The following is a 22,935-nucleotide window of genomic DNA, read 5'->3' as shown; positions in this document are numbered from 1 at the left end:
TAGCTCTGTCTTAATGTCGACAAGACAGAGATCCTGATCGTAGGTAGCCCTGCGAAACTCAAGAGCCTTCCACTATCCTACCAAACCTTCGACATAGATGGTAACCGCATCACAGTAGCTAAAGAAGTCAAGACACTAGGGGTGTACCTTGACTCATCACTTACCCTCTCCCAACAAGTTAACGCCATTACCTCAGCCTCTTCTTATACCGCCAAACTCATCACTGCATGCAGACCTTACCTCATGGTGGAGAAATGCATCACATTGGCTAGAGCTCTAATCCTCTCCAGGATAGACTATTGTAATGCCATCTTCGCAGGCACCTGAACGAAAAACATCACGAAGCGCCAAATTGTTCAGAACAATGCGATCAGAGTGGCACTTAATATCCCGATGTCAGAACACATAACTACATCCAGAAAAAACATCCACTGGCTACCAGTCAGAGACCGATTAAATTTAAAGTACTCACACACAAATGCCTCTCCAACTCTGCTCCTCGCTACCTGTCCAACTTGATTTCCAAAACGCAACCAGCCAGACCAACCCATTCAGCCTCCTTTGGGCAACTGACCACACAAAGATACAAAAGACAAAAAGCAGGCGGATCCTGTTTCCCTGTCATTGCAGCCAACTACTGGAATGCCATGCCTACGGACATACCCATCTTTAAGGTCCTTTCACAAACAACTGAAAACCTGTCTTTTCTACCAGGATTTCAAGAATCAACCGCCCTACTCTAAGGAGTCCCAGGTCAGTCCCTCGGCACAGTAACGTATTACCATGCATCTGCACCCACTAAAATCTTACTACCTGATTCTTTCTTTATTACGACAACACACCTACATTGTAACTGTATTGTATAACTGTATTGTGTAACCATGTAACTGTACTTCATAACTGTGTATTTCTAATTGTATAACCAACAACTAAGTACCTTGAATGTAACCATATTCTTAAGCTCAAGCGCCCAGCTGCCTGAGGTGCGCTATATAAATGTAATGTAATAAATAAATAAATAAACACTACTCCATCAGCTCTGAGGAAGAGGCGGCTGAGTTAATGGATGCTGTCCCATGCTCTAACTTGGATGGTGATGAGGCTGCTGCCGGCACAAATTCAGCACCCGGAAACAGCACTAGCAAACCCAGATGGAGAAGGAATTCAGCGCAGTCTGCACCAGTGCTGGAGTCGGGCGTCCCCTGGGGGCTCCGACTTAACGATTCAGAGCCCTGTGGGTTTAAATGCTGGTTGGGAGTATGGCAGATTGGCATCCCCTTTACGGGAGGCGACTCTTATTTGCACAATTTGTTGGGAGCACAGTTAATGCAAATTAATTGATAATCAGTTTAGGGTTTGTGGATAGAGCGGGGAGGAGGGATGTCAGAAGGGAATTGCACCCATTTTGAGAAATGTTACAAATGTTTGTAATTAAGTTCAAGGTGTTTTTGCAGGGGTGCTTTGGCCCCTGATTGGGGAGCTTTTTCTTTTTGTTTTGTTTTTCTTCCATTTTGCTCACAATGGGGTTCTTTTGGTTAAAGAAACCACGATCTTCCAGTGTGGGTACTCCTCCAGAGGTTGAGTTGGCCAGTGCCTGGTGTTGGGCATGATGGCATCCCCTGACCTTTTGTGCCTGACCCTGAATGTGCTGGGTCTTAACTCGCCAATAAAGCTTAAGGCATTGCTGCACAGAATCTCTTCCCTGAATGTTGCCCTGGTTTTCCTGCTGGAAACTCATCTGCTAGCTAGGGATGAACAGTAGCTGCGTAACAGACAATAGCCAAGCGCGTACATTCCCGAGAGCAGCCTTAAAAAAACAGGGGGTCACCATCATGTTCCACATGGGCCAGTGAGGGTGGTGAGGGTCCTGAGACACAACGAAGGGAGATACTTGTTGCATAATACCCTCATGAGCGTCTGCGAGATAGCATTAGCTGTCATATAGGGCCCTATTGTTAAACAGGCTGAATTTCTTGCTGGGTTTTCATACATCCTGGCAGAATTAGCAGAAGGTGAAATAATTCTTGGGGGGGACTTTAATTGTGTCATTAACCCGGTGGTTGATAAATCATTGCCCCCTATCTCTCAGGATGGGCGCAACTTTTATGCCATGTCATCATTATTACAGGAACATTTGCTGATTGAATCGTTGCACTTCATCCACCCAGTCAAGAGGGATGTTATCTTCTATTCAGCTGTCCATAAGGGTTTCTCCAAACTAGATATGTTCCTGATCTCCAATACCCTAGTTCCAGCTGTTCAAGGGGTAGACATCTTACCGTAGGCCTTAACAGATCATTCCCCTCTTAGGCTAACACTAGACCTGGTCCATTCTGTCCAGCAAGTTAGGTCCCTCTGGAGGCTTAATGACATTATATTGACTGATGTTGCCCTGAAAGCCCACATAGAGGAAGCCATAACAGATTATTTCCAGGACAACGACAGGGGCGACCTGGACCCGCGGACAACCTAGGATGCTGGGAAAGCTGTACTCCGAGTGGTCATTATGGAACAATCAGTGGTTTGGGGGAACCGCATAGGCATCAACCATGGACACTGGAGGCTATACAGTGGAGAAACTTTGCTGAAAATGTTGGGGGGGACATGACCTCTGAAGAAAGGTTGCCCCATTCAAATTAATGGGGACAAAATAGTGTGCCATGAAAGTTGGAGTGGACAAACACCCCCGTCCCCCCTAAAATTACGCCCATGAGGCTATAGTGCAGGAGAAAGAAAAGGAACATGTATTGACGGGTGGTCCGCAATCCCTGTGCGACCTCAGGGTGGCCTGTCAAGCACTGGAGGCCCACTTTTCAGGGAAGGCTGCACAACCAGTACTACGGGCGAAGCAATTTTTCTACTCTAAAGGGAATAAAACTAACAAATTGATGGCAGCCAAACTGAAGAAGGCAGCCACGCAAAACTTTATAGGGGCACTAAGAGATCCAAAGTGGAAAAGGGTTGTCACGGAAGAGGGGAAAATTACAAGTTCGAGGATGTTTCTTTCGCAAGGTCTGAATCCCACACCGGAAGAGCCAGTCTCACACCCATGAGTTCATCCGGCAGGTGCAGCCTCCTCAGGTCCCAGATGAAGCTAGGGAAGTACCTGAGGGGGAGATTACCACCCAGGAAATATCACAAGTGATATGTGCCCTCTCTGTGGGTAAAGCCCATGGCCCACATGGCTTCACAAACAAATTCTAGAAAACATTTGCAGGCACATTAACTCCACACCTCACTAAACTTTTCAACTCCTTTATGAGCTCCGGGAAGGTGTCAGATTCTATGGTGGAATCATCAATGACTCTGCTACTGAAGCAGGGCAAAGACCCGGAGGAATGCATTTCATATTGCCCCGTAGCCCTCCTAAACACTGATGTGAAAATGTTCAGCAAAATATTGACTACTAGGTTAGGGGAGGTCCTTGCACTGATAATTAACTATGACCGGACAGGTTTATTAAAAATAGGAGTGCCCACGACAATATCCAGAGGGTTATTAAACTCATTGCCTTAGCCCCCAATATTTTGGGTGGTCTGTCATTCTTAACCTTAGATACCCATCGGGCGTTTGATAGTATGTCATGGTAATACCTGCGTGCCCATTTACCCGCATATGGAGTTGGCCCATCATTTGCTAAATTAATCATGGCAAATTTCGAGATCCCATCTACCAGGATTAGGGCGAACGCCCTTAGGTCACCCTTGATTACCCTGGGCAGGGGTACACAGCAAGGCTGCCTTCTCCCCCCCTTAGTTGTTTCCTTAGCTATAGAGCCCTTAGCGCAGGAGATACACAGCCATACCCGCATTTCTCGGCCAAAACACAGAGGTCACATACATAGAGTAGCGTTGTACGCTGACAATATGATTTGCTTCCTTCAGGATCCCCTAGTTTCACTTCCTGCGCTTCTCGAGGAATTTGCACTGCTGTTGGGCTTCCGCATTAACCATGCGAGTTAGGCTCCAACCAATTAAGGTGTTAGAAAACACGGGAGCATGGAGAGGTATTCCTCGACAACAAAGGCTATGTAGACTCTGTGGGAAAACCATAGAGACTGCTAGACACGTGCTAACACAATGTGAAGAATAAGGAGTCATATATAAGCGGGCGTATGAAAAATACAATGACACAACCTCTGACACATTTTGGAGTGGTCTGTTACAGCGACAATGCATGTGTGGGTGGTGGCAAGTAACAAGATAATGAATATTACTGATGAGAGTTATTAAGACTGTTTTAACCCTGTTTTTTATGAGGTTAGTTTTAGGGATTGCTTTTTTCATGTATTTATAATAATGTGAACGTCAAAGTGTATTTTGTTATATGTTAGCGCGAAAAGGATGCTAGTCACCCAAAAACGCACTTTAATAAAAGAAAAAAGAAAAAGAAAACATTTTTAAAATTAACCATGCGAGTCAGTGGGGCTTAATATCCCAAAGCCTACCGGGCATCTTGTGCTACTTACGATCCACTTTCCCCTTTAAATGGGAAGATCGGGAAATTGTGTATTTGGTGGTTCACATCACTAACACTTATATGGCGCTCCTGGGGGCTAATATCCCTGCGCTTTGCAAGGAAGCCAAAGACACTCATCAGCGGTGGGATTTACAGGAGATCTCATGGTTGGGGTGTGCTGCCATGCTCAAGATTACCTTGCTTTCGAGACTCCTATATATCTTTCAGGCCCTGCCGTGCATGGTTCCAGAGCGGGACCTACTGGATATACAAAAAGCAATAGGGCGATTCATCTGGTGGGGTAAACCTCTGATACGCTTGAAGTCAAGAGTGCTGGGGGGCCTGTTAGACTGGAAATCCAAAGACCAATCCCAGAAGCGGAAGATATTAGAACAGGTAGGCCTTCATGTTCCATTAGCCCACCTCCCGTTTCTCCCTAAATCTGTACGGGCTGTTAGAATCTACTACCTCATCTCTGCGCCATTCGGATAAAGCTTGCTCCCACCTGGGACTGAGATCTGGCCTAGGCCTCTTTTCCCCAATACTTCAGAACCCTGAGTTCTCCCGGGGTCTAGACAAGGGGGTGTTTGCACACTGGGAATCGTCTGGGGTGCTGCATTTAACAGACCTAAATCGGGGGGAATTCCACTTACTTTTGTAGAGTGCAAAGAGAAGTTCAACCTTCCAGAGGCAGAGCGATTTAGATATATGCAACTTCGACATTGGGTGTCCAACAGTAGGGTTACACAAGCAGGGTACAGGACACCTGTGGGGCCAGAACTTTGGTTGCTAGAGGATCAGGAAACATGTAAGGTGTCCATCTGTTACCAGCTGCTTGAGAAGGCAGGTGTGGAAAATCGTTTACCCGTTATGGCACTCTGGCAAATAATTGAAAATAGAAATCTCTGAAGACTCCTGGTAGGAAATCTGGACTTGTGCACATAGGAGCTCCCGCTGTACTCTTATCAGGGAGGGGGCCATCAAACTGTGTTATGAGTGGTACATGACCCCCCAGAGATTGCATGCAATTTGCGCAGGCTATTCGGACCGCTGTTGGCATGGGTGTGGACAGCTGGGGGACCTCACGCATATGTGGTGGCACTGCTCTCCCATGCAAACATATCGGCACGAGATTTGTTCTAGGATAAAAGATATCACACGTACCCTGCTCCCTATGTGTCCTCTGACCTTGTTAGGAGATGTTGCCAAAGACGGCACGTACCCACTGACAGGAGCAAGAGCGGACTTGGCGTCACACTTGCTGATGACAGCAAGGATAAATCAAGCCGCCTCTGGAAGTCTGTGGAGGGTCCTTGCATTTTGTACTGGTGGGTAAATATGTGGGAGATTATTGGCATGGAGAACCTCACAGCACACCAGTCTGATCGCATGGCACGGTTTTCACGCAGTTGGGCCTCCTTCTTGGACTTTGCCTGAGAGAGATAACAAATGGTGTTTCGCCCACAAATCATGAGACGCCTCTTTGAAAACTGAGGGGTGTTGGGAAGGCGTGGTACTTTGGTGCTCATGAGGCAACTGGTGTTCGCCTTTGTGACAACATTTAAGTTGGTTATTTGTGTGTATTTCATTTGCCTCTTCATTCGTATGCTTACTCGTTTATGTTGGGGGGTTGAAAGATAAAATGTGAAAAAGTTTCAATGTTCCTTAACAATTGCTGCTATCATGGAATCGACATGTATTGTGCTCAGTAAGATTTCAATAAAAAAGATACTTGAAAAAAAGATAACATTCTCATCATAAAATCCAATTTAAAATTGTCATATCAGCAAACCAATAAGTATTACATACATTGTTATCATACATCATTTCAGTAAAACCTTTGCAAGATGTAACGCTTTGTTCTGTGCTTAGATAGTACTGCCAGAATGAATTACTCTTTAGACTGACGTAATGATTAACAAATCTACCAAGAGCACATACCTGTACTGCGCCCATGTTCTTACATTCAGTCAGTACATGTGTAGCGCTTTCCGTTGTTGTTACAACTTTACAAATACAACAGCATCTATTTTCCTCAGATATCCCCAATTCAGGGCCTAACACTATCAAAACTGGTAACCTATTGATGCGTAGTAACAACAGAAATCTATGTACCAAAGGTGAAGGGAATAACACTAAATAACTCTGGGGCTTCTTGTATTTATGTGTGACGATTTCTATTTCCTGATAACTCTTTTATTTTGCCATATATTCGTAATTAGAGGCCAAATCTCATCTTTCCCATATATTTACAAATTATTTCTTTAATGTCCACAAATCTTTTTCCCCGTCAGGTCTCCATCCGATCTGTGCAAATATGTTTGGAACATATTCAGCAAAGGCTTCCAAACCATTACAATCAACCTCATCACCAAGCAATCCAAGCAAAGGACATTTAGGCTTTGTTTTAGATTTTATAAACATTAAACACCTTTTTTAGATGCTACTGATGGCAACGAGATCAAGCCAAGCTCCAGCCTCAGACGTTCAATAGTAAAAGAAGGTGTCAGCCCGAGAACCTTTCTCCAAAACTTGCCTTCAAGTACTTTGATTCAATGAATATCATTCGTTGTTAAGGCCATGAGTTCACACTACACACAAAAACATTGTCCATATAACTTTAAAATACCAGCAAGGCTGAAGCCTGATGTCTCTCTTGCGAATGAGTGATGTTAATGAAACAGCCTAACCACAATCATCTCTGCATAAACGCCATCCGAGGACAGTTCAATACCTAGAAATGTATACCAATGTGGGTCTACTTACTCGCTTGTTACAGATTTGCATACGTTTAGTTTTTTCGAAATTGACAACCAGACCATTGTCGCTGGCATAATTAAGTAACTCGCACATTGTTCTCTGAATGCCAGAAAAAGGCGTAATGGACAATGACCAGGTCGTCAGCATAGGACAAATATGTGATCTGCTTCAGGGCAACCCTCGGAGGGCGGCTATGTATCTTTCTAAGTGCCATAGCAAAGTCAGCCAGATAGATGGTGAACAGCAGGGGAGCAAGCATATATCCATAGCAATCAGTGAGAAACACTTCGTTGTTAAGGTCAGTGAAATCAGGACTTATACCACAGTAATATTTTGGCTAGGACAATGATCGAGACTGTATAACCTTTTTGGAGTCCGATCAAAAGACATCACCCTTCGCTCTGCATTGCCTAATATCTAATATTCTATCCCGTGAGTAAGCAGTCATTTTTAATGCAACTTTTCTATGATATGCTAAGTCAGTCAATAAATCAAGACTTGGTGCAATCCAAGTGCTGAACACTTGGACTGTACAATGTCATCACACTTTTGAATAAACATCACTTCATGCGACTCCCTAATAACTATGCACTGCAATCCATACATTTGACATCGATAAAACGCAGGTGTAAACCATTGATGTGCGTGTGTTTACAGTCATGTGTTCAGTAACTACGACGCATGTGGGACCCAATTGGGCCAGGGATTACAGATGAAGGTGTGAGAAGAGGTTCTTCCACAACAGGCACTTGGAAGCTCCAGTCCAGGCTAACGTTGTCGCCCTCCGCCATTCACTAAGTTCATTCAACGGAGGCATTCTAATCTTCCTAACTGGAACATTGGGGGATACCCCATCCTGGTTGGTCTAGTTGGCCTAACCTGCTTAGGCACACAGGATTTACTAAAAGAGGGGGTAGGCTGGGGTATATAGCTTTTACAGCACATATTTTGCTAAATAAAACAAGTTAAGTAACTAGTCAAGCACATCCGGCATGTCCAGGGCAGGAAAGGAGTGCATCAGAATATGGAGCAAGGGAGCTGCACCCGACACCCCTGAAGACACACAATGCCCTGTCAGTCCAGATATACAAGGCACACACTAGGTTCGCACCTCCCACGCCACTCCAGGAGTTGCACAGGGCCATTCATCTTCCATCCTCCCCGCATAACACTATGGCTGTAGTTGTCACAAGAGATGGATGTCAACACCAAAGCCAGTACCCGATCATAAACTGGTCTCATCCCAGTGTATCTGACTGCGAGCTGACAAGGCTGGGGCTGGAACCCGAAGCAGACGCATCAAGATGGAAGATGGTAGGATTGGCATAGGAGGAAGGGCTGTGACCAATGGGGATATGTGTTTGGTTGATCATATCATATCCTATATACTGATGATACTTAAACTCTCCTCTGCTTCTCCCTCCTGTACGTATGAGCTTTCATCTTGCGTCGCTGCCTATCTGCTATCCATTAGTGGATAACATTGCATTTCCAGCTGATAAGCCCCTCTAAAACTGAAGTTATCTTTCTGCCAGCCCTCAGTACCACACCCTATCCCCTATCCTATATTTCTACACTGGCTTTCTTGTCCATGGCCCTCTCAATCTCTGGGTTTTCTTTGCCAGTGACCTGAAACCTCTGCACTTCAGCACCCTCACATCTTTGGCAGCCAGACGGAGCTGCTGGAACATCATTAAAAGACATGTTCCTCTCACCTTCCAGCTTTCTCAAAAATATATTGATTTCTAGTACCCATACCTGCAGCAATATCTCATGAAGCTCACTCACCTTTGCACACTAGCTTAATGTGGGATTATTATAAATGCAAATTGCTCCCTATTCAAATTCCTTTTTAAAAAAAATCTATGTGTGCACTAGTCCACCTGCTTGCCTCAATCTATTTCCCACTAATCATCCCTCAAAATCTATTCTGCCAAGTCCTCCCCCAACAAGCTGCCCCTGTTCAGCCGGTGGTGCCTTCCTGCTTTCAGTCCTTCGTCCCCCTGGCTCTCCATCACTGTAACATCATATTCCAGGGCTACAGGGCTTCAGGACATTCGAACAGGGACTGGCACTAAGATCCAGTGATTCCCCAACCACTGTCACCATAGAATTGCCTGTGTGTATGTATCTGTAAAATCTATAATTACTGAAGTTGTATGAAGATTTACCTTGATCTCACATGCTTCTACCTACCCCCATTTCTCCTCCTCACAGTCCTTGCTCTGTCTCTATGGTCTTCTCCTACACCAAGGCTCTGTCGGACTACTCCCATTTTCCCACCTTCTCTCTCAACCTATTCATATTGTCCACTCTCATTCTAAACGGTTACTCTCCCGCCTACCTATACACCCACTGTCCCTCCTACTAACCTCACTGTAGAACTCTGGAATGCCCCATCTCTGTGCAATAAAGCGTCTTTCCTCACTTACCACTATGATTCTCATCATCCTATACACTGAGTGATGATTGTCTCTAAACCCTTACTCTCCACCTGATACTACCTCTTTGGCTGCCCTGCAAACTGACTTCTCCAATTTCTCTCACTCCCTTTCATCAAATAGAAAATGCAGTGGTGTAGACCTAAAGATGCTCTTCCTTCAAGTTTATTACTAGAAAAATCTTGCTACAACCCCTCTTACCATCCTCCTCATTTACAGCCCAAGCGACATCCACAAAATCTTCTTCTGAACTACAGCTGCTACTTGCAACCTAGCTGATGTTCGTACCATCGGAATGGGAGACTTCAGCCTCTCCAATAGGACCATCTACTACAGGCAGAATCCAATATTGCTGACCATTCCTAGTCAACCAACATAGCCTTACAACTTGCATTCATGGAATTCTCTTGCTCTCATCTTCCTGTCGTTGACTCTAAACTCCTTTGCTCTCTCTGCTGACTTTTCTCTCTCTGACCACTCACCTATCCACTTCACGTTGCCACCTTCCCCTCACTTTCTCCCTCCTTCAACAAGGGAGGACTACCATGCATTGTAACCTAATGTGGTGGCCCAGAGATTGCTTGCTTAATCGTTTTACTGCCTACAAAGATGCTCCTTGACCTTACTACTGATATTAACTCATTCTGTTCAAACTCCAGAAAATTATATTTGAGAATCCAAAACATTCTTCCCCCATAAAATGTACATGAATGTGCTTTCATACAAATGCTGATTATAATACATACATGTACAACTAATGTAGCTCTGCATACCATGAGGTGAGGCTTTACCAGAATGTTCTTTCATACAAATTCTGCTTATTATGCCTACATGTAAACCTGATGTAGCCCCACATACCATGAGGTGAGGCTTTACCAGAATATGCTTTCACACTAATTCTGCCTACATGTAAACCTGATGTAGCCCCGCATACCATAAGGTGAGGCTTTACCGGAATGTGCTTTCATACAAATACTGCTTATTATGCCTACATGTACATCTGATGTAGCCCCACATACTATGAGGGGAGGCCTTACCGGAATATGCATTCATACAAATGCTGCTTATTATGCCTACATGTACACCATATGTACCCTGCCATACCACGAGGTGAGGCTTTACCGGAATGTACAAGTTCAATCTGCCCTATGTTGCAACCACTTTTTTGGTCCCGCACTTGTGGACCGTGTGACCACACTTGTACTTTAACTAGCGCCATGATGCCTCAGGGCATTGTTCACTGCTATAAATGACAACCACTCTCTATCCTTCTCCCTCTCTACCGACAACTTTGCCTCCTAAAAAATCACTAAAATGTCAACCACCATGTACTCCCTTTTCGCACTATCCCACTTTTCTCCCACCCCTCCCCCCAATTAACTTTTTCTGACATCCACTTTTCCTTTTTCTTTTAAGTGTGCTAAAATTCTTCCTATTCTGAAAAAAAAGACCTTCTCTAGACTCTTCTTTAGCAGCACATTTTCTTCCTATTTCACTTCTTCCATTTCTTTCTAAGTTGATTGAACATCTTGTTTATTCTCAGGTTTCTGTTTTTGTTACAGAAAATGCGTTTCTTCCTTGTTTACAGTCAGGTTTCCATCCTCTTCATTCTATGGAAATTGCTCTTCTTTCTGTCTGTGATTCTCTTCTTTCTGCTCGCTATTCTAAACATTCTTCTCATCTTATTCTACTTGCTCTGTCAGCTGCTTTTGACTCGGTGGATCACACTTTACGTTTAGCTTCTCCTTCCTTTTTCGGTTTTTCAGGCTCTGGCTTATCTTGGTTTTGTTCTTATCTATCTAATCGCACTTACTCGGTAAAATGTGCTGGGATCTCTTCTAACACTTTACCTCTTTCTCACAGAGTCCCCCAGTGCTCCATTCTGGGACCTTTTCTTTTTTCTCTCTCTACTTCGCCCATGGCGGCTATTATCTCATACTTTGGTATCTCTCACCACTTCTATGCAGATGATACCCAACGTTTTCTGTCTTTTTCTCCTTTACGCCTTCTATTCATGACAATCTTGCTTCCTGTCTTTCAGCCATCAAAATGTGGATGTCTGTCTGATCACTCTCCTGTTTTGAATTCTTATAAAACTGAAGTTCTTTTTTCTCTTCCTATTGCCAAACCTGCTCAGAATCTTGCCCTTTATCTTGACTCTGACTTAACTTTTTCTAATCATATCTTCATTATATCTCGTTCTTGTCACTATCACCTTTTTTAGGAAAGCTCAACCTTTTCTCACGTTTGGTGCTACCAATCTTCTGATTTCCTCTTTCATTTTTTCATGTCTATTTTAATGCTCCACTTTACTCTTGCCTGGTTCCACTGAAATCTGTTTTCAATGCTTCTGGTTGCTTGCTATATTTACTTTCTCCTCAAGACTATTTCTTCATTGCTTTCTTCTCTTGGATGGCTATCTTTTCATGAATGTCTTAAATTGAATTGTTTCTGTATCGTATTTAAATCCCTTCATGCAATTACACTCTGTAAAGTAAGTGTCGAAGGCAGGAGATTAGGTAATCTCATAAATTTTATTGTAAGCGGGCTCACTTGGAGCCTTCATAAGCAACGGCCACTATCTCCTTCTCAACCATAGATCCCTTGTCTCACGAGCTTCCCTGGAACGCCATGCAAAGCTTGTGAGACAAGGACTCTCAAAAGAAAACAATCCATATACAAATCATTACACACCCTTAGATCTTTCATGTCTTGTGTCATTCTACGTTTCCTCACGTGCTCTATGGCTTCAAGCTCAATTTCTTTTAGCAGTTCCTCGATCCCCCTGTGCACAGTCACGGTTCTGCTCTTTTTCACTACTTGATCCTTATCATTGGAATTCTCTCCGGCTTTCTTTTCGGTATCTTGTTTCCTACTCTTTATTTCACACTTATCTTAAAACTTACTTACTCCAGTCCTAAATTGAGGATTTAATATTCTGCTATTATATTGTACTGTGTTTCTGTTCAGCGCTTTGGCGTAAGGTGCTATATAAATGACAATTAAAATACACAAAAAAATACCTCGAGATTCATTCACACTGTTACCCCTTCCAATCGGGTTTCTGGGATGAACACTACACCAAAACTACTCCTCTCACCCACATCTCAAACTGTCTAACTACTATTCGCCACTGTCACTGCTCCACCACCCTAGTTTTAATCAATCTCTTTACAACCCTTCATTACAACTTCTCCTCCCTTGGCATTACGGGCACCAGACTCCATTGGGTAGCCTCCTATCTCTCCGACTGCTGTTTCTCCATTTCATGAAACTCTAAAAACTCTTTGCCCATGTCCTTTCCAGTGGGCATCCCTCAAGGATCAGTCCTCGGCACACACCTCTTTACCGTCTACACTTCCTCGTTGGACAAACCCATCTCATCTTTGGCTTTTACTACCACCTCTTTTCCAATGATACCCAGATCTCTTTCTCCTTTACCTACTTCACCCCTCCATCAGCAATTGCCTCACAATTATTTATCACTGGATGTCTTTACGGTGTCTGTCATTAAACTCCTCCAAGATGGAAGTTATATTTCTTCCTGTCTCCCAAGCTAGCCCACTCTAACTCCTCCCTCCATGACTGCCTCACGCTATCACCCAAGGCTCAGAACCTTTGGTTTCTCTTGGACACTGACCTAAGACCTAAGAGTTTCTAAGTGCCACTCCACTACTGCTAGGATTATTCTTTTCTACATAAGGAAGGTCCTCCCACACCTCAACCACCATTCAACTAAAGCTTTGATATCCATCTTTAAGCCCAGTAAACTGTACTACTGCTCAAGCCTTTGTCCCCCCTCTACACCTTCCCATTCTGTCTCCCGCCCTCCCTTTGCCTCCTCCCATTTCGGCTCTCTCTCCACTTGACCGCCTCTCCACTGGAATGCTCGTCACTGGTCATTAAACCCAGCCGATCAATGGAGTTGTTAAAGGCCTTCCTCAAGCTCCTTCTTGTTAACTCCCCTCTCTATCCCTCTCAACTGATGACCAGTCTACCTCTCTTGTTTAAGTCACACAGAATTGTAAATATGTAAAGTGTCTCTTTGTAGAAGCTGGCAGTAGACCCTAAGTGTACATCTTGTTTACCTACGTTAGCTGGTAACTGGCCCTGGTTTATATCTGGTTATACCACTTCTCCACAACCTGGTGAGACCACCATTGTATAATGTGAAGGCATCCTACCCAAGTAAAGTCGCTCTCGTCTGTAATGTACCCCCTAAGTAAGTCATTTCTGGTAGAAATGACATCCTTATTGGTTTAAAATTACAAATACAAAATACATCTAATGTGTGTACTGTGGTATATTCCCTTCACTACTTCCAGCTCATTTTCTACGACCGCCCTGTTGAATACATTTACTGCTATATTCTTACTATGAATAGCACCCAGGAATGGCACTATTCCAGCAATCAACATGTCCCTTGTATAGGCCTTCCGGGCGAAGCACTTTTCACTTTCAATAAATAAATACAAAAAGCAGGTATAAAATACAATGGTACTTAATCTTGCTGGACTTCAGTAGCTTAGCAATATTGCTGCACAAATGCGTTTAAACCTGCCCACTATCACAACACCGCATTTTAACTGCAAGGTAACCAACCCATCAACACCTGAAAGCAAATAATTTGTATTAAGTGCTATATGATTCAAACTGACTACTAGAAAGTGCAAGCATTTCGTAAGAAGGCACACTAAAAACACAGTGCTGTAGGTGGGACGAAAAAGCAAGATGGAGTACCCCTGAAGTCAAAAAATAAGCAATGTCTTGGTGTGCAGTACTAAGGATCCTTCATGAGAGACGTGTTTTATGTAACTAATTAAGTGGTCGAAAAGACGAGATCGAGTTTTCAGTCTTTACAAAATTCAACAGGCATGAAAGGGAGAAACATTTATAAACAAGGTGGTTTACATTTAATGTAAGTAATTGGTGGTCAAAAACAATCTTCCAAGATAAAAATATTCAAATGCGTAAAATCAACAGGACCATGCTGATTCCTCTTTCAAATCATGTAAGGTAGCTCAGGATGTTGAAGTACAAGTTGTAGATGTATGCTTGCATACCCTGCAGGTCAGCATAATTTCACATCCTAGTGGGATAGCTGAACGGGCTAATGTTCTGGCTGCTGAGCACTGTGTGGATCATTCAGCAACCTAGAACATTTCTATTTTTGAGGGTGCTAGTTTCAGTAAATGAGCAATGAAGTTTCGAGAAAGTGCAATACCATTGCATAGATTAACAAGTGCAAGTGGTTATTGAGATGCATACTCTGGCAGTGCACGCCTCATAGAGAAGGGAGCTACATCAGGTATACTAGCAGGCAAAATCAGGTAGGTGCAGTCTGGCGTAGATGTGCCTCATGGTACAGGGGGGCTACATCAGGTATACTAGCAGGTAAAATCAGATAGATACAGTCTGGCGTAACCGTGCCTCATGGTGTGGGGGGGCTACACCAGGTATACTAGCAGGCAAAGTCAGGTAGGTACAGTGTGGCGTAACCACACCTCATGGTGCGGAGGGACTACATCAGATATACTAGTAGGCAAAATCAGGTAGGTACAGTCTGGCGTAACCGCACCTCATGGTACTGAGGGGCTACATCAGAGGTATAATAGGCAAAATCAGGTATAGACAGTCACACAACACCATGCATCGTGGTATCAGTAGATCATTGTGGCGAGATAGGTAGATAAACAAGGAAAGTAGAAAGGTAAGCACGTTCATAAGATAAAGCAAGATATAGATTGAGCAAGATAAGAGACGAGTGTTTCGAGAGTCAGCATAATACAAAGGCAAATATCCTACGGCATGCAGACATGCTGGACACAGTTCTAAAACAACACAGGACCTATGACCCCACTCTCACTATTCCAGCCCACCCACTTAAATTGAGAAATACGTGTAATGTGCTGCTCATGTACAAAAAAATACAATTGATAAGAGTAGTTCACTCATGAGAGCCGGCAGGCTAAGCGCCGTCAGGGTTTGATATTGAGCCTAGAGACTGTGCTCTGACATACTCCCCTTGCTAGGGCTTAAGATTGGATGTCATGCATTACATCGGCTCTGTTTGTGTTTCATTGCTTTCAGGCGCTGAAGGTTAAGCACAGCGGTGGCAAAGGCAGCCTTTCAACAGAAGAGGGTGGAGTCTGACAGTGGCCAGGTGTCCCCAACAGAGCTCAGTCTCTAAACTGGATTTACCACCCAGCTACCTGCTCCCCAGCCCACTTAAACCCTGTGAAAACGTGATTGTTGCTTAGTCTGACCAAATTATGATGTGCAGAAATTCGTACAAAAGCAGAAAAGGCACACCGTGAAAAGTGACATACTTACGTGTCAGAAAGGATTTTGAACTTAAAATGGCACCTCTCTTCATTGATTCTATTGTAATGTTGTATGTTTCACGTTCGTCAAGCTCATCCATCAGTATTACTGCGTTCTGAACTTTTCGTTGAACTATATGTGTTACATTCTGTAAACCACAAAAAAATATTTCAATCAATGAACAGGGTGGAGTAAAGCGAAACTCTGTGTCCACATCTACAGTAGGATACCAGTCATGCACGAGGTTCCAGGCGTTTTGCACATTTTCACTCACTATTGAATTTTTGTTAAAACATGTTCTTGCATTAAATGTGTACAAGTTACTTAGAAGCTGCTTTGAGATTCAGCTGCTCTGAGGCCCACATCTAGGCAAGGTGCGACAAATTGACTTCTACCCTTCAGGAGTACAAGGATGAGTAGAGGCTAATTCAGCCCTCAAACAATTCTACAAACCAAAAGCCAACACAATCATTAAGAAGCAGGCACAGTTAAGAGATATACCTCCTTCGCTTTATGTCATAACGTGGGCCGAGGGAAGGCTATACTCTCAAGAGCGACGTGACTGTGGTTCAGTAGCAACCCAAGCCGCGAGATGTAATAGTCCAAAATAAAGGAATGTCCAATCAAGGTTCTGTAAAAGTATATACTTTAAACACACCATGTACAATCATAACTAACTAGAAAAACACCACTCCTGTAGAAAGAACACGGAATATGCAATATAGCAAGCTGCAGCACTCTGGGTAATGAGACATGGTGGGAAAGGGCAATAAAAACAGTATTCAAAGGATACATTTTTCAGTTGCAAAAAGGGATAAAGGGGGGGCAGATATCAGTCAATAATACCTTTGCAGTGTCTTGATGGTTCAAGAACCAGGCTTCTCGGGGCTGTTCAGAAGTTTGATGCAGATCAAAATATAGTCGTCACGGATGTCCAATGGCAAACTGATGTCGAAGTGGGGTAGAATTGAAAAAGGCTGCGGTTCGAAATGTTACTCAAGCAATGTGATTCGTGCAAGTCATCAGGATGGTTCGATGCAGGGGCTAAAAGGTTACAGCTCGAGAAGAACACCAGGGTCAGTTTGATCAGTAACTCGTTCACAAATGAAGAAGCTTGTGGTTCAACAGCAGTTTGAGCAGTGCAGATACATCACTACTTCTTTGTTGGAGTCCGGGCAACAACGAGCTTTTGAGGAGCGCAGTGCATTGGTGACCGTTTTTGAAAATGCAGGACAGCAGTTCAAAGATCAGCAAAAGCCAAAGGGAGCTCCTGAGGGTCCTGGTGGCTCGGTCTGAGTAGGACACACTAGAATCAGGTCTTGCTGCGGCTCAATGGCAAAGTGGCAGGAATCCTGGCTGTCTTGGATCTAAGGAGCTGCAAGTCCCACTGCAGGGTCTCCCCACACATGGCGTAGGCTGGCACACACCTTCCAGGGGTCCTTCAGCACAGTGAGGTCCTGGGCAGCAGTGTGGCTGGCAGAGATGTAGGTTTTGGTCCAACAGCAGTTTTTCACCACTAGTCCCTGGGAAAGGTTAGAGGACAGAGCTTGCCTCTGCCTTAGAACACATGCCTTCTCTTCACAACTGGAAAACTTTGGAAAGGACTGCTCTCCCGAAAGGGTCTGGGGTGGATCAGAGGGAGGACGCAGAGACTGTAATTACTTTTCCACTGGTTATCTATTAAACTATAAGAATCAAGCCTATCTTTCGCTATTGCTATTTGGGTGTTCCCTGCCTATATGAATAACTAAGGGGCTTGTCAGTCATCAGGAAGTCTCAAAATGAATAGGTCTGCTGTCAAGAAACTAGTTCTAACTGACCCTACCACTATTCTAATCAACTTCACAAAATAAAGGTCAGGAGAATGTCTCCCTTCGCCTGATTGTCTCTTCTAGCAATGTTTCTCCTTTCCTTCGAAGTTCCATTCAGTAGGCTAATCTTAGATAGTCTCTTATCACTTCTTGTATAGGTTCTTGCAATTCTTGCACAAGGTCATTGGGTTTTCCCTTATCCCCAGGGACAGTTTTCCAATTACCCGTTTTTATGCTTGGTCTTATCTTTTGATCGTGGGGTGGGTTACTTTGTTCATCTTTTCTTTCATGTGCTTCACTTGACTTCCCTTCATAAACTTCTCTTACTGGTATGGTCCACTCTATATTTCTTGACCAAGGGGGTACTTTCCACTCTTCCCAGTGTATTTGGGCCCTAGTCTTAAAGGGATAGTCCAGCAAAAAAATGTATTTAAAAAATAGATAGGCAACATTAAAAAAAAAAATACTAGCACTTTTTTTTTAAACTCCCTATGTAAAATTTTGAGCTATTCAAGCTCAAAATTCGCAAAAGCAAGCACATGGGCGCATCCATTTTGTGAAATGGATGCCCGCCTGTGCTGGCTTTTGCTTTTGCGGCACTAATGAAGGAAAAGCCAGCCAGCTGTAGTAAACAAAAGCTACCGCTGGGTGGCTTTTCCTTCATTGGTGCTGTACGCGGAGGACGGGGACCGCAGACCAGAGCAGGAAAGCTGCAGCTGAATCTCGGTAAGTGCTATTTATTTTTTTTAAAAAATAAGCACTAGCTGCGTTTTCTTTTCTAAGTTTTCCAGGCTGGAGGAGCCCGGAAAACTTAGAAATAAAACCGCAGCTTTAAAAACGTTGTATTTATGTTTGCGGTCGCTTTTGAAGCGACCGCAAACATAAATACAACGTTGTGTTTGAAAACGCTGCGGTTTTTCTTTCCAAGTTTCTCAGGCTCCTCCGGCTCGGAGGTAATGAGACATGGGGGAGCACCGGAGACCCAAAGTGAAAGCCAAGGCAGGCAGAAACACAATGCGGTTGTGTTTACATGCCGCAGTGTTTCTGCCTACAGCTGATTTCCCATTTGGGGCTCTCGGGCTAATGATCTATCTTTTAAGTTTAAACGTGATTTGCTTCCTCACATTATTACAGTTCCATATCATAAATGTTATATTCAATATCTCTTCAATTTCACTGGGATGAGTTTTTCCTGCTTCATAATGATTGCCCAGCAACCTCCTGGTTCTCCCGTTCTCCTTTAGGAGAATGTCCCAGGAGCCTGAACTCACTCTGGTTCTCTTTGTTCGTTCAGTTTGTCTGCCTTTCGCAATTCTGCCAGTGTGCTGCTCTCATCCCTCTCTTTCCCTGCGATCTGGTCTTGCTGCGGAGAACCAGGCGTCACACTGATTCCTCAGCATAGTGGTTTTGGCATTGTTTGATGGGCCCACCGCCCACCATGAAGTTGTTGTGTTCACGCCACCACCAGGATTTTGGTTCCTGTCCCCTCTGTTTCTCACTGCAGATAAACGCTAGGACTCCAATATTTCGCTCTCATGTTCAAGCCACTTCTGAAAGTTGTGGGCTACGCAGCTTCCTCAGCTCCTCCTTTCTCAGGTGCTATACTGTCAGTGGGTTTCCCCTGCTTATGTTCTTGTCACGTCGTGCCGGCATAGTCTGTGGAAATGCTGGTGATTAACGTGATGGTTCCATCACTTTTTCTGTTAGATTCCCTGCAGCTGTCCAGTTGCTTCCAATATGGCCACCACCAGTGTTTAAACCGCGGTGGAGCCGCAGCTCCCCGCATTGCAACCCTCCTTCCCAGTCTATCAGGTGAGATGCTGTTCTTCCTTGTTCCCTCTTATTCCTCCTTTGCATTCCTCTGCCGCTCCTGTCAACTTGCCTCAGCGCGGCTCATCGTGCTTCTTCGCTCCTGCCGTTTTCCTTTCTTCTGCCTTTTCCTACTGGACTTCACTGTGTCTTGTTCATCTGGACTCGGTTACTCAGCTAACCAGCGTTTCATTGCTGCCACTGAATCTTCACCGAACATTGTTGAACCAGAGAATCTTCCTGCAAAAGTGTCTTTTTTGTGCCTATAAGGCTTTTTATCCATTTGGGCTCTCACCTAGGAAAGCCCACACTGCTTAGGTTGTTTCCTCCAACCAAGCGCGGTGGCCTCAGACGGGGAGAGACCCTATCTCTTCTCTGGCAGAAGGACTGCCAAAACAAAGAAAGAAAAGAAAAAGTCAAAGAAGAAGGAGCAACAGGAGGCTTCTACTGCATCTTCATGTCAGGAAACCAGTGAACTGGACCATTGTGAGAGTTTGCAACGCCCAAAGATGGCAACCTTGGAACATTACCAGGAGTTGGTTGCTGCTGTACAAGGGCTTACTCATGAGATGCAGAACTTGCAGACAGAAAACTCCAACTTGCAATGACTTTTGGCAAATCGAGATGATCAGAGAGTTGATCTCCGTCCTTTGACCTTTTCTTTCGGTAAATACGGTGGGTCCCCTCGCAAGCTAAGTGAATTCCTGGAATCCTGTTTGGTGTACTTTACTTTCCGACCCACGGCATATGATTCCGATCAGGCAAAGGTTGGTTTCCTGATTTCAAACCTGGTTGGCAATGCCTCGGCTTGGGCTACCCCCTAGGTCACAGCCGCTAACGCAAAGTTACAGGACTATTCCACCTTTGTACATATGTTCAAGGAAAGATTTGAGAGACAGGAAGAACTCTATTCCCTGTATGAAACCCTCCTGGATATCCGTCAGGGATAAGCAGATGTACAAATTTATGGGACACATTTCCAGAGAATAGGCACTGGAGCAGGCTGGCCAGAATCTGCTCTGCAGACCATATTTTGATGGGCCTTATTAAGGATCTTAAAGATGAACTATCTCATGTAGCACGTCCTCCTATGTTCCATGATTTGGTTTCCCTCACCCTAAAACTGGAATGCTGCATGTCAGAAATAAAGGTTCAAAGCAGGAAGACGAGAAGTCCCTACAGATTTGCACTGCGCATGGTCCGTTATCCTCATACGAACGCAAGAGAAGAAGAGACTTAGGACTTTGTATGTATTGTGGATAAAACACACACCTACTTCACAATTTCCGGAAGTCCCTCCCCGCAGGCAAGGAAATTAACCACCCCGAACCTAACTGGGACTACGGTCCTGAGTTGGCTCAATAGACAGTGTTACACCACTACAAGAACTTCAGATAATTGGTTGATAGTGTTCAGAGTACTTCTACAGATTCCATAAATGACCCCTTTAGAGGTTTTAGCACTTCTAGACTGTGGGGTGGCCGGCAACTTGGTGGACACTACCTGGACTGAGGACAGACAAATACCCACTAAATAAAAGGCAGAATCCACACCCATGGAAGGGATTAACGGTTCCCCCTTGACATCCAGGCATATCACTTTGAAGACTCAACCTTTGTTTCTGACTATGTTCGGACATGAAGAAGTCTTGACTTTTGATCTCATCCACGCAATTCATTTCCCCATGGTTCTGGGCATACCTTGGCTATGCAGACACAATCTGCATATCGATTGGTCCAAGAACACTATATCCTTTCGGTCTGAGTACTTCTCCACCAATAGTGGTTCAAAGAACGGGCCTAGGAAGGCCCCAGAAATGGCTCTCCCAGTTACTCTACCCACTGCCATGGTCTTGAGTGTTCTGGTAAGGTATCAAGGATACATGGACTTGTTCGAAAACCAATGTCCTATGGACCTACCTCTGCACCGATCAGAGGACTGCACCATTGACCTAATTCCCAAAGCTTCCGTAACCATTTGGAAGAATGTTCTCGTTATCTCTCCATGAGAAGGAGGCTCTCAAGGAATACTTAACAGACAACCTCTGAAACGGTCTAATAAGAGAGTCCAAATCAGCGGCTGGGGTCTCACTCTTCTTCATTCCATTGAAGGGCTCAAGAGAATTAACACTGTGCATTGATTATAGAGGCCTAGACTCTGTTACTGCAATAGATAGATATCCTATCCCTCTCATCAGGGACATCTTAGAAGCTGTTCAGGGAGCCACAATGTTTACTAAACTCAATTTTTGTAGTGCCTACCATTTCCTACACGTATGCAAAGGGGATGAGTGGAAGACCTCCTTCAGAACCCCCCTGGGACATTTTGAGTACCAAATGATGCCCTTTGGGCTGGTGAACTCCCCTGCGACATTTCAGAGATTTATGGACAAGATCTTTGCAGACATCCTCTTTGGCACAGTAATAGTCTTTTTGGATGACATTCTGTTTTTTCCACTTTCCCATAGGTTCATGCACATACAGAAGTGTTAAAGCGGTTACGCCTTCATATGCTCCTTGCCAAGCCTAAGAAGTATGTTTACTAGGCCTCTTCAGTTTACTATCTGGGATTCATACTATCCAAGGATGGTATCGGAATGGATCCCCAAAAGATGAGTGCCATCATGCAATGGCCACAGCCCCAGTCAGAAAAGGATATACAACGCTTTCTGGGGTTGGCAAAGTTTTATAGGGAATTCATCAAAAACTTCTCAGACATAGTCTTACCCATCACGGCCCTTCTCAAAAAGAACGTTCGATTTGAATGGCACACTGAAACCAACCTGGCTGTTCAGCGATAAAAATCCCTGTTTTGTAGTGCCCCCATCCTCCAACAGCCAGATCAGACTGCACCTTTTATTGTAGATACAGATGCCTCATCTGGCGCCATTGGAGCCATACTTCTTCCGACAGGAGTGGACAAAGAAGAACATTTGGTTGCCTATTACTCCCGCACTCTTACCCCCAGTGAATCCCACTACTCACTAATGGAAAACGAACTCCTGGCCATACAACAAGCCTGTGTAGAGTGACGTCATCTCCTTCAAGGAGCCAAACACCCTTTTGAGGTTCGCACAGACCATCGCAACCTCACAGTGCTCCAACAAATGGAATGTCTCAACTCCCATCATGCACAGTGGACCTATCATTTCTCACAGTTCGACTTTGTCATCACGTATCTCCCAGGGAACCTAAACATCCTATTGGATAGTCTTTCCAGAAGATTTGGCAAGGACGAAGAGGGATCTACTTACCTGGAGAATCTACTGGTAAGAAAGAAGTTTGTATGTGAGGTCAACACTTTTCTTCAAGATGTGAGGGACACCACTCAGG

The 22,935-nt window shown here is 44.3% G+C and overlaps 1 protein-coding gene across 12 annotated transcripts in view; it reads right to left on the bottom strand.

Annotated features, from left to right (window-relative positions):
- Positions 1-22,935, bottom strand: part of PTPRQ (protein tyrosine phosphatase receptor type Q) — a 2,012,995-nt gene that overhangs the window by 1,907,733 nt on the left and 82,327 nt on the right. For all 12 annotated transcript variants that reach the window (XM_069629300.1, XM_069629298.1, XM_069629293.1 and 9 more), the window contains exon 4: positions 15,993-16,131. In XM_069629300.1, the coding sequence (XP_069485401.1) occupies positions 15,993-16,131 (139 nt within the window). The remainder of the gene's footprint in view (positions 1-15,992; positions 16,132-22,935) is intronic.

Source organism: Ambystoma mexicanum, chromosome 12 (genome assembly GCF_040938575.1).
Source record: "Ambystoma mexicanum isolate Mex_15411 chromosome 12, UKY_AmexF1_1, whole genome shotgun sequence".
Lineage (NCBI taxonomy): Eukaryota > Metazoa > Chordata > Amphibia > Caudata > Ambystomatidae > Ambystoma > Ambystoma mexicanum.
Note: the sequence above shows the minus strand (reverse complement) of the source record. Positions and strands in the feature narration are given on the sequence as shown.